The 16076-nt window shown below is 40.0% G+C and overlaps 1 protein-coding gene across 1 annotated transcript in view; it reads right to left on the bottom strand.

Moving 5' to 3' along the window:
• The window catches only part of SBF2 (SET binding factor 2), a 518495-nt gene that overhangs the window by 2882 nt on the left and 499537 nt on the right, over positions 1-16076 (bottom strand). The window contains exons 32-37 of the mRNA XM_012654180.1: positions 11645-11771; positions 7434-7561; positions 6212-6445; positions 5027-5131; positions 3385-3578; positions 2648-2735 (exon numbers count right to left, since the gene is read on the bottom strand). Of these exons, the coding sequence (XP_012509634.1) occupies positions 2648-2735; positions 3385-3578; positions 5027-5131; positions 6212-6445; positions 7434-7561; positions 11645-11771 (876 nt within the window). The remainder of the gene's footprint in view (positions 1-2647; positions 2736-3384; positions 3579-5026; positions 5132-6211; positions 6446-7433; positions 7562-11644; positions 11772-16076) is intronic.

The following is a 16076-nucleotide window of genomic DNA, read 5'->3' as shown; positions in this document are numbered from 1 at the left end:
GCAAAAAATAACACTGCCTTTAGAAAGGAGAACTAGGTAGCTGGGAGAAAGGATTGGAAAAAAAGACTTATGTACTTTTTGAAATTAGAATAAATGTATTACATATTAAAAAATAAAATTAAGTCAACAACAAAAATTAAATATAGATGTTAATATTTAGGAAATAAACAGAATTTCTAGAAATTGATTTTAAAAAAAGATAAACCTAGTAGAAAAATGGTCAAAGGGTCTCAAAACGCAAGTCACAGTAGAAATACAGATAACCTATAAATATCTGAAAGGATGATCAACCTCTTTGATCAAAGAAAAACAATTAAGAAATATTCAAAATGGCTAATAATATCTAGTAAGGCACTAGGTACTCTCAAATACTGTCAGTGGGAGTATAATTTGTTAGAAACTTTTTGGAGGGCAGTATCAACTAAAATTTACAATGTTTATGCCTATTGAAACATCTTTCCCATCTCTAGAAAGTTATCCTACAGAAGCACTCCCACAAGCATGCAAAGGTACATGTATGAAGAGGTTTCCTTCAGCACTGTTTTTATCAGCTAAATATTGGGAAAGATACTTGTCTTTCAATGGAGCATTGGTTAATTAAATGAAAGTACATCAATAAAATGGAATACTTTTCAAAAAGCTTTTCAAAAAGAATAAGGAAAATCTATACGAACTGGTAGGAAAATTATTCAACATACATTATTTAAAAAAGCAAGTTGCCAAAGAACATGTAGTTATAAAATGATTTTTGAGGACCACAATAGATTATTTAACATTTGACTGCACAGGGGGACTTTTAGATCGGTATGAAATGTTTGAATTTGGCATGTATTACTTTTGGAATAAGAAAAAATGAAAAAATACTTTAAAGAGATTGCTGGTGAACGAGACTTATTGGTCCACAGTCTGTGGATTTCACTCTCTAGTGTACATGGCAGGAATGTGTCTGGTGCTTCCAATACTGTGGTTCTGGCCTCAGACTTTTCCCTGTTTCTCCCTGAAGGCATGGTATGAGTAGGGCTAAATAGAAAAACTGTATACCTTTCATGTTAAAGAAGTCCAAAAAATTGGTAAGAATGCTAGTATAATTTGATATAATTGTAAATTACAGAAAAATTATGACATTTTCCTATATTTAGTGGTTTAATGGAACTTTTCTACATAGCGTAGTGCTATGATTTCAGAGACATTGTTATTTTAAAGGATAGCCTCCTAAAACGGCTTTCATTTGTATTTTTGAAAATAAATTCTCTATATTCTCCCACAAAGACTCTGTGTAATCTTTATGAAGCCCCTTATGAGGAGGAAAAGGTGGCCCCCAAATACAGTTTTCATTAGGAAGGAGTCTTCATCTGGAAGGAGTATTCTAGATGCAGGTCCAACCACAGTACGACATAGTGCTAACAGTTCAGGTCTTTCTCGAAAGACCCTATTTCATAGACGAATGCATCGAGAATCAAGGCTGATGAGTCAGTTTCAAGGTGGGGTAAGGCCTGCAGTCAGAATACAGGAGGCCATGCAACTCTCACTAGTGAAGGGTACAGAGTTGCTGGAGGTTTGCATAGGAATTGCTCTCCCTTGAGATGACTGGAGCAAAGATTATGATGCTAAGGATTGCAGAGGCTGCTACAGCAATAGCCCAGAACCTAACAACGGGCAAAAGATTTCCTGACATAGTTATAGCAAGGTCCAGTCTAGTACCTGCCCACTGTGAATTCAGGTTTAGGTGAGCACATCCCCTTCTGCCTCTTTCAGGGCTCCATCTGCTCCCCTATTGCTGCCATCTTTGAGGGATAACACTGTGTTCTAGTGAGCAGTACAGTGATGGGCATGGGGCGGGGTTCAGTAAATGTTAAGTAAATTAATGCCCTCACCCTCAGTTTTTTAATTTTTTTTTTGACAGAGTCTCGCTTTTGTTGCCCAGGCTAGAGTGAGTGCCGTGGCGTCAGCCTAGCTCACAGCAACCTCAAACTCCTGGGCTCAAGCGATCCTCCTGCCTCAGCCTCCCCAGTAGCTGGGACTACAGGCATGCGCCACCATGCCCGGCTAATTTTTTCTGTATATTTTTATTTGGCCGATTAATTTCTTTCTAATTTTAGTAGAGACGGGGTCTCGCTCTTGCTCAGGCTGGTCTCGCACTCCTGAGCTCAAACAATCCGCCCGCCTCGGCCTCCCAGAGTGCTAGGATTACAGGCGTGAGCCACCACACCCGGCCTCACCCTCAGTTTTGAATGGATGCTTTCAGCTGCAAGGATGAAGGTAATCTGTATTCTGGAGAGTGCTCACAGGTACAGGCTTGCATGTGCATGTGGTATGTATATAACAGGCTGAAAACCTCAGGAGCTCCCTGACCTGGGTCTTAAGAGCTGGCAGCAGGAGATATTTGAGCACTGAAAAAAAAGAGTTTTATTGCTCTTTATGCTCTAGGCTCAACTGTTACAGCCTCTGCCTGAACTTCCCTCAGAAGGGTACTTGTCCTTGTTCAAGGACATCTGGAGCCCTGGAAGAGCCCCCCTGACTGCATACGAGAGGTGCTAGGAGAGCAGTCTCTCCATGAAGAATGTATCTGTCTGCTGAGGGCCACATAATAGCCAGGAACTGAGACCAGCCTAGACAAAAGTCATTTCTTTTGCTTTAATAGTATTACCTGATGTTTTGTTACATCCAAAACAAACCAACGAGGCTTCCACCCTTTCAGCAAGGCCCCTCTTTTGTAAAGCGTTCCTTCAAAGGACCTAGAAGAAAGGATGATATAGGACGGTTAATTCTGAGTTTTCATTTAAAAAAAAAAATTCTGGAAAGGGATGTCTGTTTCTGTTTGTCAAGTCTCTACTTCTCCCAGATGATCCAAAAAAGTCAATCAGAATTCTCCCTGGAATTTTTCTACTAGACCTTTGGGGAAAGACTGCCTCTTTCTGCTGGGGTTACCACATTTGTGAGGCTTGGAAGTATCAGTAGCCACCTCTGTGCCACAATGGGATTGATGTGGCAAAGGGAAAAGCACAGCTGGGAGACAGACACAGCCTGAAGATGCTATAGGAGAAACCAGCATGCCCTTGGCTGTCCTAGTTTATGAGAGTACATTCCTGTTTGCTTCAGCTGGCATAAGCTGGTTTTCTGATGTTTGCCACTGACTAACACATATTCCCTCAATAGCTCTGGCAGATAAATAATAACAATCAGAACTCAACCACAGATAGCTACAACTTCTTGGCATTATTTTTAATTGAAATTTTGATTTTTCTTCTTCAAAGAACCATCTAAAGCATTAAACAAAGAATTAAAGCAAATACAGTTCAAGTTTGCTTATTGAAGGGCCTGTGGTTTAGCCTCAGGCAGCATGGGGAGAGTCTTTGGAACACCCAGCAGGGCTCAGCAGGTCACCTGTTTTCATCATTCTTGGATGTGTACTGGCTATAGAGCGTGGCTGCTCTTCGGTCCACTCCATTGGATGGGGGGATGCTGGCATTCTGCTCCTCCCCCATGCTGCTATCTGGGAGATGCAGCAGAGACCTCTTCTGATAGGAGGGTAGGTTGGTAGACATAATTCCTGGGGACCCCGATGGGTGTCTTGGGGACTAAAAAAGACAGAACAGGAGCTGGGAAAGGTTTACAGACACTTTAAGCCACTGACTCAATAATTTCATTTATTAAAATTTACCTCAAGTAAAAAACTGGACTAATGAGCAAAGATGTATGTTCAAAGATATTTATCCTGGTTGTTTATAATAGTAAAAAACTGGAAATAACCTAAATGTCCATTATTAGGGGACGTTGAAAAAATTATGGCATTTCCATACAATGGAATTCTAGACAGTCATTAAAAATGATGCTGATTTATACACAGTGACAAATGGAAGGACATGTATGCCAATGCTGAGCAAAAAATAAAGCAGGTTTAAAAACAGTATGTATAGTAAATCCCTTTTATATGTGGGTTTAGAATGACGAAACAAGTTTGATAGCATAGTGGTTTATTTCTAGGTTATAAATTGTGGGTGATTTTCATCTTCTACTTTATAATTTTCTGTGTATTATCTTTAAAAAAATAAATATGCCTTATTTTCATAATCAGAAAAACAGTCAAGAAACTATTTTATTTTTCTGAGAAAAAAAGTATTAGAGCATCAGCCAACTGTAGTCTGATAACAGCTCCTGAGTTGCCCTTTGAAGACTAAAGAGACAGCACTGGAGAGGGTCCCTTTTTACCACAAAGGTTTTCTTTTACACTCCATTTTTCTTGACCTCTCTATGACATCTGACCCTACTGACCTCTTCCTGAAATGCTCTTCAGAACACTCATCTGTCCTAATTTCCCTTCTGTTGCATTTGGAGCCAATCTGATGTTCAAATGGTGGCTCCACCAATTGCTAGCTGTTTGATCTCTCTGTGCCTATTCCCTCACGCAGGAGGTGGAATACCACTTTTTCACCGTGGATTAAATAGGATGTGAATGTGTGTGTGGTATTAAGCATAGTCCCTTGCACATATTATGTGCTTGATAAATGTTTCTTAAATCAGAAACAAGAAATAGGGTGTGAAAGGCAGAAAACAGACTATTTGGTTCTAAAATATTTTTATGATAAATGTTTCTTAAATAAGAAACAGAAAAGGGATTGTGAGTAACTGAAAGTAGCATATTTTGTTGTTTTAAAATATTTTTAATTTCTCTCTTTGCTTATTTCTCTGGAGCAAACTTTGTCTTAGCATTCCACTTCTCCTTCATGTGGTAGATGATCAGTGGAAACCACAGAGGCACTGAGATAGAAAAGAACCTAGTAATTTCCCCTGGATTCAGGGCTCTGAAACATAAGTATTATGTCACTGTGGTGAAGTGAGACACTCAGAAAGTATTCAGTCATTTGGAACTTTCTGCCCTGGACCCCCAGAGCATGATTTCTCCCTTTTTGCCCTTCCTTCTAGCCAGAAACCCAGCAGGGTCCTGTCACCTGTGGCAGTGGACCCTACCTGACTTAGCACCCTCAAAAAGCTCAGAAGCAGCTCTCAAGGGGCATTGCCAACTCACGCGGTCTGCTCTTGGTTCTTCTTTAAGGTCCACTGTTACCCTTTCCCACAGGTGCTGCCACTTCTCAGGGGTTTGGTTCAATTTATGCTCCAATTTTTCAATTTCCTGCAAAGAAATGGAGTTTTCCAACAGATCAGTATTTGACAGAAATTAGGATGTGCCTCAGAGCCACACTGCTTCTGTATTGGGCCCAGATGCGTAGTGTGGCCAGAGGGCAGCTGAGGAGAGTGGTGGACATGGGCCTCAGAGGTCTCCCCAGTTAGGAATAGTGGTGGGAGCTCTAGTTGGTGTGATGCACTGTGGCAAAGATGGTTTTTTAGAGCCTATAACCAGGCCTTTCTGCACAGAATAGCTTATAGCTTGTACAGTAAGACATGAAATATATGTATCCCAAACACCTTCACCCTTGGGCAGACCATGGGAAATCTGATGGCCAAGGCAAAAGATCAAGCACTGAGCCAACCCTAATAGATGAGCTAGATCAGAAGTCTGTCCTTGACAGAGGAGCCCCTCATTCTGATGACTCAAACCAGATGTGGGAAGAATGAACCAAGAAATGCCCAAGGAAATGGATACCCCTTCTGACAGAGAAGCTGGAGATCAGACCAGCTGCCTCTGTGAAAGCATGATCATGGAAGCATCCTCTTTCTGGTCAGAAAACCAGAGGGAGAAGACTCTTCAGGAACTGTCTGACCCATATCAGGGCTCAAAACCATTCCTCAGGGTGACTACTGCCAGGATGGTTTCACTCCAGAATATTTCTTGCATAAAGAAGGTGGTTGGCAGTACTCCCATCTGGCCATCAACTACCCACACTTCGACCAGAGGAAGTAAAGCACCCACGAAAACCATAGTCCAAGCTTGACTCAGGCTGTGCGGGCATCTGAAACAGCCGGGAAGCCGCCGGAAGGAGTAAATTGCTCCACTTGCTCGACTGCTTCCTTGTAATGCTGGAAACTCACTTTTATTGAGATTCTCTTCAAGTACTTAAGCTTGGTACCCCACTAATGTGGGGGAGCAAATCTGGTTTTTTCATACTCCAGGAGTACCTCTAATGCTAGTCCAGAGCAAGGAGAACTATGTTCAGAAGTTTGTAAACCAGTCTTAGTTTAGCCTGGTTCCTCTGGCCTCATGTGTCTCTGGGGCCTACGGCCCTAGGTGTGTGTCTGTACATGGCTGACTTACACAGAAAAGGCTGGTGAGAGCATCGGGCTGAGTGCAGCTGACATCATCGTAGCATGGCCACACTGTTCTCCTCTGGCTCTGGGGCCCAACTCCTCCAGCCAGGTCAGAGTCTTCAGAGGGGAAGTGCCTGGGGGTCAGCATCATCCAGTCATAGGAAGGCCCTGAGGACAGGGTCTCCTCTGTGTAGTAATCCCACTTTCTGAGGCTGGAGACATTTACACTGGGCTTCAGGGCCTGTTAAAGAAAACTGAAATATAGTTTCATCTTGACCCCAAAGTACCCCAAGCTTACTGACAGGCCAGCCCCTAACATTTGCAGGGTCTAGGGCACGAGTATGAATGGAGGTTCAAATATCATATGCCTAAATATTTAAAAGTTATACATCAAGATAAACTATTAAATAAAACATGTTCTAGTCCTCCTACTTTGAGAAATATAACTTCCTCGTGACCTGGAAGGCCAGGTTCAAATAAAGAATTCTTGGATTCCTCAGAATTTTATACTAGGAAGTGGTGGCACGAGAGGCCCCAGCTCCCATTCCTTGGCCTGACCCCCTTCTCCTCCCACCCCAGCTATATCTTATATTCTAAGGGTCTTGCATGAATGTGTATACCCCAGCCCATGAAGCCAAACTCTGCCCATTCCCTGCCAACTACTTCTTGCCACCTTTGGGCCTCAGGATACATGCAGTGGGTTGAGACACTGACTTGGAGAAGCAGCCTGGTGAGTAGCTTGAGTTTGGGCAACGAATGTCGAAGTACCCAGAATGTGGTTTAGATGAAGGAAGGACATCTAATCATGTACCTTTAGCTTCTTACACTCCTCATGAGGAGCATGTAGTTGGACGAACGCCAAACTAGGGTCCTATGCATGGGGCCCAGGGCAGGAGCCTCTCCTAACGTATTTTAGATTTTTCTGCTTAGACCACCTGTTGGGATTTCAAATTCTGTTAGTTCTTTCTCCCTGGGGAAAGTTACCTTGCTTTTTGATTCTCTTGAAGTTATCCCTTCAAAGTTTGGAGGCCAGCTCCTAATTTTTGTGGCAAGAATTTTGTGAACAATCTCCATTTCTATCACAACCCAAATCCATAGTGTCTCAAACTTTTAAATAGCTTTTGGTATGAAACCTAGTAGAATGTTTATAAAAAGCTTAAACAGCTTACTATACTAAAACTAAGGAAAACTTTAACACAAAATGAAACATGAATGATTTCTTACTCTACCTCTATTTCCACTGGTGAATATAAATAGTTAAAGAAAATGGGACTCCTCTTGTGCATTCTGTCAATACATTCCCAAATACAAATTCCTTTCTTGGCATGCTTGTCTCCTTTATCATCAAATAAAGTTCCTGTAAATCCAAAAACAAACCCAACACAATAAAAGTTAAATAAATTAACATTTTGCCTAAAAGTATGATGTATGTGGGCAGATAAAAAAAAGTGGAGTATTTCTTATGGCTCTAAAAACAGCAACATACATACAGAAACCTTAGAAAATAACTGCAAAGCTAAAGATAGGAATGAACTTCCCAGCTATATGGAAACAAATCAAAATGAGCGGAAAATATCTGATAAGGTTTTCCTAGGCAGTTAGCAGTATATCATGACTCTTCCAATCTACATCCTGCATCTGTATCTAGATTCAAAGAGGTCTGTGGCAGGAGACATTCTACACATTTTTCAAGAGAAAATGGAAGGACTTAAGAGTTGATTTGATGAAACTCAGTTAAAAACATAATTTTATGTTTCTTTTTCAAGTTGTTGGTTGTTTATTATGAAGCCATTTAAAGTGTTTTCTTGCTTAGCAGCTTATATATACTGCAAATCATAGTCACTGAGACTCTAGATGACAGAAGGGTGTGGTCTGCATCCTTGGGTGACTTAAAAACAAAAGCAGAACTTAGGGGGGTACTTCAGGGATTTTCTGATACAAGCTTTGTACCTTTCAAACAGTCTATGTATTATGACCATGAGGCCACTTTGTTTTTAATAGGGAGGAAGATGTGTCAGGGTGAGGCAAGAGGTATTTCTTTAAAAGGCCAGAAAGGCATGTCTCGTAGCAATGCCGGCTTGCTTTGAATGAAATGTCTTAGTCAAAAATCAACAAGTATTTTACCAGTTTATCAAAAAAGAATGTCTCAAGCCCAAGGTTGTTTTCTTCTCTACCTTTTAACTCTAGGGTCCAGTGCAGTGGTTCTCAACCTTGGTCACACATTAAAAAACCAAGGGCTTTTAAAAATCCCAATGCCTATGTCTCACTTCAGACCAATGAAATAGGAATCTCTGCAGATGGCCCTAGATATTAGTCATTTTAAAAGTTCAAGTGACTCTAATGTCCAAAGTTGAGATTGCTCTAGGAGTTAGATTTTTTTTTTTTTTTTTTTGGTAGAGACAAGATCTTGTTATGTTGCCCAGGCTGGTCTCAAACTTAAGGCCTCAAAGGATCCTCCCACCTTGGCCTCCCAAAGTGCTGGGATTATAGTTGTGAGCCACTGCACGTGGCCTGGAGTGGGTTTTTAAAGTCACCTCATTTATGGCTCCACCTGTGGCCTTGAGGCATGGATTACATTGCAGGGCCCTGTGGTAGTCAGCCTCAGTTGGAATGGGCTCTGGGCACCTTTGTACACAGGAAGAGAATGAACTGAAACCAGAAGAGAAGATGCAATACCTGGCCCTCCATTCCTCAGGGCAGCACTCCCTCCCCCTTCTCAGCCGTGTTAACACCTGGTAATTGGAACGAAGTCCAATGGAATTTTCTTATAATGCCCACATGGCTGGCTTAGAGCAACATGTACACATATAGGGAATAGCTCTAGTCATCAGATAGCTAGTGTGAAATCATATCAAATTACAGCCCTATAAGCCAGTATGTGATATTAATCTTCTAGGACACAGGAGAGTTCATTGTGTGTAGGCTTTTCTGATGAAATCTTAAAAGTTATGACTGATGAATTCCACCAGCAGTGGTTGAGGTTCCTTACTCTGCAATTCTTGATCTTGGCAGGTGGAGGGTAGTTACCACAGCTGTCCCTAAACAGAGTTTCACCGTGTAGGCTTGATAACTAGTGTGTCAACCCAAACATAACAGGAACAGACTTCAAAGCAGGCAACACATTCTGGACTAAGGACACAAACCAGGCTTCTTTAATGCTAATTAGGTGATCTGTGGACCCTTCAGACTTACCTTCTAGGATTCTAAATGCATATTTATGTGTTTTAGGAGAAAACATGTCTAAGATACAGGATGAAAATAATTACATTTTCAAATAATCATGATAATCTTTCAATGTACCCCAAACATATCCTTTTATTCACATTTTATTTAATCTTTTCAATAGCTCCATGTAATAAGCAGGGCCACAATCCTTATTCAGTTTTTTAGATGAGGAAACTGAGGCTCAGAGAGATGAAGTAATTTACCCAAAGTCACACACAGTTTCTGACCCTTAGTCCAGTGCTTTACCCATTGGACCAGTGGTGGTTCTCAGCCTTGGAAGCATAGTGTACTCGCCTGGGAGTTTTAAAAGCTGTTAATGCCTGGGAATACAGATTCCGATTTAGCTGGTTGGGGGTGTTGCCTGGATCTTGGAAGTTTTTTTCTTTTTTAATTAATTAATTTGTATATTAAAAACCTCAACAGATAAAATTCTTTTTATTAAGCCAGTAATAACATATCAGTTAAAATCCAATAAAAATAACTCATTAAAAAGGGAAAAGAAATATATTAATCTCATTTATGAATACTGTTTTAGAAATCTTAAATAAAATATTAAGAATCCCAGCAGCATATCAAAAGAATATTACATCATGAATAGATCAAAAGAGAAACTGAAAGATCACCATAGATGCTGAAAAGCCATTAGATAAAATTCAGCATCTAAATACACAGGCACTTCTGTAACATGATTAAAAACAGAAAAGTGAAGTTTAGCGCCAAAACCAGTATCATGCTTAATGACGAAATACTAGAAACCTTCATATGTAAGTCAGCACAAGATAAGAATCGTTGGAAGTTTTAAAATCTCCCCAGATGATTCTAATGTTCAGTGAAGTCTGAGAATTTCTATGCTAGACCTTCTTTCTCTAACGAAGAGAATCATCATCCGCTACAGCAGAAGCCTTATCTTTGGCCACATCGGCGTGCTAAGGTAATTTGCTGATCAGCTTAATTTAGCAAAACAAACTGCTCTATTTAAGAAACAAAAGCAAAACTACTCAAGAGACAAACACCAGTACTTCACTCACACCAATATTTGCACATGTTGTTCCTTTTAGTGATAAAGCTGAGTGACAAGGTGACTCCCCAGGTATAGGACAGTTCACTTAAGACAAGGCCTGAGGCAGCTGTAACCAGCTCTACTTAATACCTTCCTACCACACAGGTGGTTAAGAAATTAAGCTTTCTGATTGTGATGTGAAGAATGACAACTCCACGAGTCAACAGAGATCTGGAAGTATAAGCAAGGTGGGAAATGGTCTCACCAGTGCTGCTTCCCTTACCAAAAGTATGAAATATCATATGAGACGATTTCAATAGCATGCCCTGGAAAGTAGCATTTCCTGATTTCAGATTTTAAACTGAGAACATCAGTAAATACTTTCTTGCAATTGAAAGAATCCTCTTTATGATTACTCCAATAATAACGTACTGAACATAGCTGATTTTTTTCTTTGCTTATCTTAGTAACAAAAACAGTCATGAGTATCCTCCCATCCCCTCCTCCCAGTAACAATAACAAAAGTAAGAATGTAAAATTTCCTTGGGAAATGTTTTCACAGGGGCTGGCTGACTTTCAGAATCTACTCTTTACAACTATTACTATTTAAAATTTTAACAATGATAGTGATATCTAAAATTTATTGAGTACTTACTATGTGCTAGCATCTGTGCTAAGAAATTTGCAACTATTTCCTCATGTGATCATCATGGCCCCAAGGGGGTGGGTGTTATTATTGTCCTCATTTTAAAGATGAGGAAACTGAGGCTCAGAGAGGTACCTAATTCCCCCAAAGTACTCAGCTGGTAACTGGCAGTGCTGGGAATTGACCCTCGTCTGTTTGCTCCAGAGTACAGGGTCTTAACTGCTATTCAAATTGCCTCCAAGGGCAGATACTCTTCCTACTAGATTATTCCAGGCTTGGAAAAACTATTAGTAAAATGTTTCTCATAAAACAGTGATATCACTTTGAGCATCAAAATAATAAAGAGATTTAACTTTATAAAAGTGCTACAGGAACGACCACTTGCCGTAGCTAAAAGCTAACATAGCACATACTCTCAGAATCTGTGCGCTTATTCATATCCACTCTTATTCGTAGTTCAGAATTAAACCCTCTGAGCTTGTCAAACCTGGCGGTAGTTACATTATCAGAGTTTTCATTAAAAACATGTAAAACTAACAAAAAGATGGAACAAGTGCATACAAACATACCGTGCTCTAATCTTTCATAGTCTGAGTCCAGGAGAAATGTTTTAAAGCGATTAGACACATAGTGGAAAGCCAAGAACTTTAAGTAATAGAGATTGAATTCAAACTCAGTTGGATACTGGTTGTGAACCTGAAACACACAAGGCAAAGAAAAGAGTAAGAATCAAACAGAACAAAAAGTGGATGCCATGCCACTGAATGCTGACCTGAAACATGCAGGAGACCATTCAGTCATTCATTTGACAAATACCTGAATCGCTGCCACGAGTAGAGATGGGACGGGAACCAGCTTTTCTGAGCACCTACTGTGTGCCAGACACCATACTAGGGGTTTTTATAAACATAATCTCATTTAATCTCTATAGCGTGGCAAGAGAGGCTTTATTATCCCCCTTTACAATCAAGGAAGCTTAGGATCAGCAAGATTAAGACATTTATTTACCCAATGTCATTCGACATTAACTAGTGAGTCCAAATTTGAACCCTGGCTTGTTAGGCTCCGAGGTCTGTGCCCCCTTCACTATATTATACTGTGCAGGCGCCTGACAGATATAAATTAACATACATTATGGTTCTTACTTTGTAGGCACTTGTGGTGTGATAGTGTGAAATACAGGAGAAATTATTCTTACAGAAGTTTGGCAATGAAAGGATTGAAAAGAGAAGGTGGTGGCTTAAGGGGACAGCAAGTGACGTTTTCTGGACAAAAATGTGTGCATGTCTGAAAGCAATCCAGAAGGAGCCAACAAAGAGAGAACAAATTTTAGAAAAAGAGCTAATAACTAAGAAAGGCCCTGCAATAACTAAGGTAGGCCCTGCAAGAGCAAGAATGAATGAGGCTAGGGCCCAGATACAGGGACGAGCTTTGGAAGTAAGGAGGGATGGAAGAGTAGATACGTTTAAATGCCAAGGCAAAGGGGAGGAGCTTATGCCTTTTAACTTTAATTTTTCATTAGTCAATTAGTGAGGTCACTGGACATAGGAATAAGGATGAGGGAATGGTATGTGAGAGAGAGGGCATGGCAAAGCTCGGAATGGTCACTGAGCTATAGCATCCTTTAGCTAAACTACATGCAGTCTCTGTGGAGCCATTTCACACCGGCAGAAGGTAGGCTCCCCAGCACACCTAACAATGTCCTTCTGTATTGCTCAAATAATCTCTCATGACCAGTTAGAAAATTTTGTTTGGTTAAATTCCAATCATGATTGTACTTGCTTAAAAGCTGTTTCAAATGAACGCTAAAGGCAAGCTGTCTGAAAGTCAGCTTTCCTCTCCATGTTTAGTTTGGCACTGTGGCCTCACGCTTGGTCAGCTGAAGTGAGCAGGCATGTGTGTAATATGTTGATTGTTCAGTGGACCAATGGGAATTTAAAGTCACGATCTGGATATCATTGATTTATCAAAGTTTATCATCAGGTTAGGAATCCAGATTTTCTGTGATGATTAAAGTTTTCATTTTCTACATTTTTTATTGGCTTTTTAATTGAACTAAAATTTTAGTTCATAAGCAATGGATTTTAGGAAGATGAATTAAGAGTTCGACTCCTATGCAGTGGGGCTGCATACCATGGAACTGCTTCCTTGACGTGAGCCATTGGCTTTCCTGTTGCATCAGGTCTCCACCAGACAGCTTTCCATGGGACATTGTGACATGGCTCTGAACAGCTAGGTAGTAGGTTTTTAGAACTCTAAGTATTTGTATTAAGTAAGAATTTTCTCGTCAGTGAAAATGAAAGGATTAAATACCATGGGTTTCCTGATTACGCTATTTGAGCAGCTAATTATAAAGGCTAAGCATACTTGAAGAATTTATAGTTATAATTAAATGAAACTTAAGGATCAACATTATTTTGTAGCATTATAACTGGGCATAAAAATAAGTTAATCTAAGTGGTTAGATGAACTTATAATTAGCAATACTTTCTTCCATTTCTATAACAGAAAATAAAACTTTTAAAAACACCTTTTCTTTCCTTGTTTTGTTAGCCCTCTATGTGTTTGTCTTTGTCTCAGCTGTCAACCATGTTTCCTAATACGGCAATTCTCACTTAAATACTTGCTCTTATTGATACATATGCACACGGTTTGACTCTCCTCTAGGCCTGGTTCTGCGGCATTCCTGTTTCTGAAGCACTGCTCAGTCCTCAGGTTTCCTGAGTTCCCCTCAATCTGTCCTTTAATGTTATACAAAGCTCTCTAGTCTGAGCTCTTGCTTTGGAATCAATAGCCCCACCTCAAGAAGCCAATGTGCACATGATGGAGAAGAGGGTGACTCGGATTGTGGCTGGTGGGACAGAAGAAGGGGACAGTCCAACTGAAGATAGAACTTGGTTTGCTAACACTTGAGTGTCTTGCGGAGGAGAAATCTGGAGTGTGCTCGGGTGTGGTGAGCTCCAAGGACAACTGCCCCAAGAACCCTTGGAATGAACCTTCAGTAGTCCCAAGCCAGCCCCTGGCTCACCGTTTCCAGGGGAGGAAGGGCTCAGAGTTATTTCTATTCAGCCAGTTCACAATATATTCTAAAATCTTTTAAGAGCCTTTATTAAATAAAGCCTCAAAATAACATCTCTCTCAATGACTATTCTGCATAGAAACCACGTGCCTCACACCTACTTGTATCTTTTCCTTGATTATTCTCAAATTTAATATAATCAGGAATGTAATTCTGAAGACTCACTTCTGAGGTAAAGTAGAACGGAAATGATAATGAATATGACCTTAAGTTGAACTTACAGGCATTTCAGGGAGATTGTATGCTAGGATTAAAAGTGAAACTCCTCTACAAGTGGAAAAAATGCTTTCACAGCCTACTGTACTGGCCTCACCACAAACCTTTCCCTCTACAATTATGCTAGAAAGGTTAGACAATTTTCCAAGGCCTCTTGCACTTACCCTGCTGGAATTGGAATTGGTATTTAGAGAGCATCAGGGTGTGAGTGCTTGGGGCACTAGTGTGTGTGTCCTCCTGTGTGTGCCACAGTGGCACCTGTAGTTGCTAACTGCTTGGAGTTGAAAAACAATCTGTCCCTAAACTGGGGTTAATGATTAGGTCTACTGGAAGTGGAAGAGAAGATGCAGAACAATGTGTTTTTTATTCGTCTGCAACAGTTTAAGTAACAAGCATGTGAGAATTTCTTCAATGGAAAGAGAAGTCAGATTGATCTGATGCTGGGTTAATTAGTACTTAGATACCACATTTGGAATCCCACATTAAGAAACACAAGGAATTTTCTGAGATATCTTTCTACCATAATGTATGAAGAAATGAGGAGATGACTGAATTCACAAGGCAAGCTGGTGCTTAGCTTTCCAGTAAGCAAGAAAAATCACACTTTTTTTATTTAGTCCTAAAGCCCAGGGAATCAGTTTGTCCAGTTCACAGGCTTCTCCTCTTGGTCCATGGGACTCACCTAGACTCTTCTGCTGTACCACAATCCACATGCTCCTTCTGTTAAGTATTGTTTTAACAGAAATGAGCTCAGGCCAGAGAGACTTCCTCAAAGGACTTATGATACAGGGAATGAGTGAGGGTTTAGGGGTTTGTTGGCCCCTAAAGATTTTTTAACAGCTTTAATGAGGCACACTTGACCTATGAAAAGGTGCACATACATGTGTACAATTTGATAAATTTTGACATATCTATACACCTGTGAAGCCAAAACCACAATCAAAATAATGAACATATCATCTATAACTCCTAAAGTGTCCTTGTGTTCCTTTTGCCTCTCCCGGTACCTCCCTCCTCAAGCAACCCCTGGTTTGCTTTTTGTCACTACACAGAAGTTTGCATTTACTAGAACTTGATATATATATGAATCATAATTATGTATTTTTTTTATCTACCTTCTTTTACTAAGCATAACTATTTGAGATCCATTCATGTTCCTGGGTTATTAGTATTTCATTCCTTTTTATTGCTGAGTATTTTCCATTGTATGGATATACCACAATTTGTTTATTCATTTACTTGTTGGTGGACACTGGGCTGTTTCCAGATTTTTGGCCATTACAAATGAAGCTGCTATGAAGAATTATGTACAAGCCTTTGCATGGATATAAGCTTTTGCTTCTCTTGCATAACTGCCTGGAATGGAATGGCTAAATCATATGGTTGGTGTATGTTTAACTTTTTAAGAAATGGCCAAAATGTTTTCCAAAAGAGCTGTACAATTTTATATTCCCACCAATGGTGTTTGAGAGTTTCAGTTCTCCACATCCTTCCCAACATTTGGGGAGGTCAGTTTAAAAAATTTTAGCCATTAAAATAGGCGTGTAGACAGGGTGTAGGGTGGGAAAAAAAATAGGCATGTAGTCATATCTCATTTGTGATTTTAATTTGTATTTCCTAATGAAGAATGATGTATCTTTTCATGTGCTTATTTACTATTTGTATATTTTTGCCCATTTTAAAAAATAGGTTTTTTTTTTTTTTTT

Source organism: Propithecus coquereli, unplaced genomic scaffold, assembly GCF_000956105.1.
Source record: "Propithecus coquereli isolate 6110/MARCELLA unplaced genomic scaffold, Pcoq_1.0 Scaffold44, whole genome shotgun sequence".
NCBI classification, from domain to species: domain Eukaryota; kingdom Metazoa; phylum Chordata; class Mammalia; order Primates; family Indriidae; genus Propithecus; species Propithecus coquereli.
The sequence above is the reverse complement of the archived record's forward strand: the minus strand, read 5'-3'. Positions and strand labels throughout refer to the sequence as shown.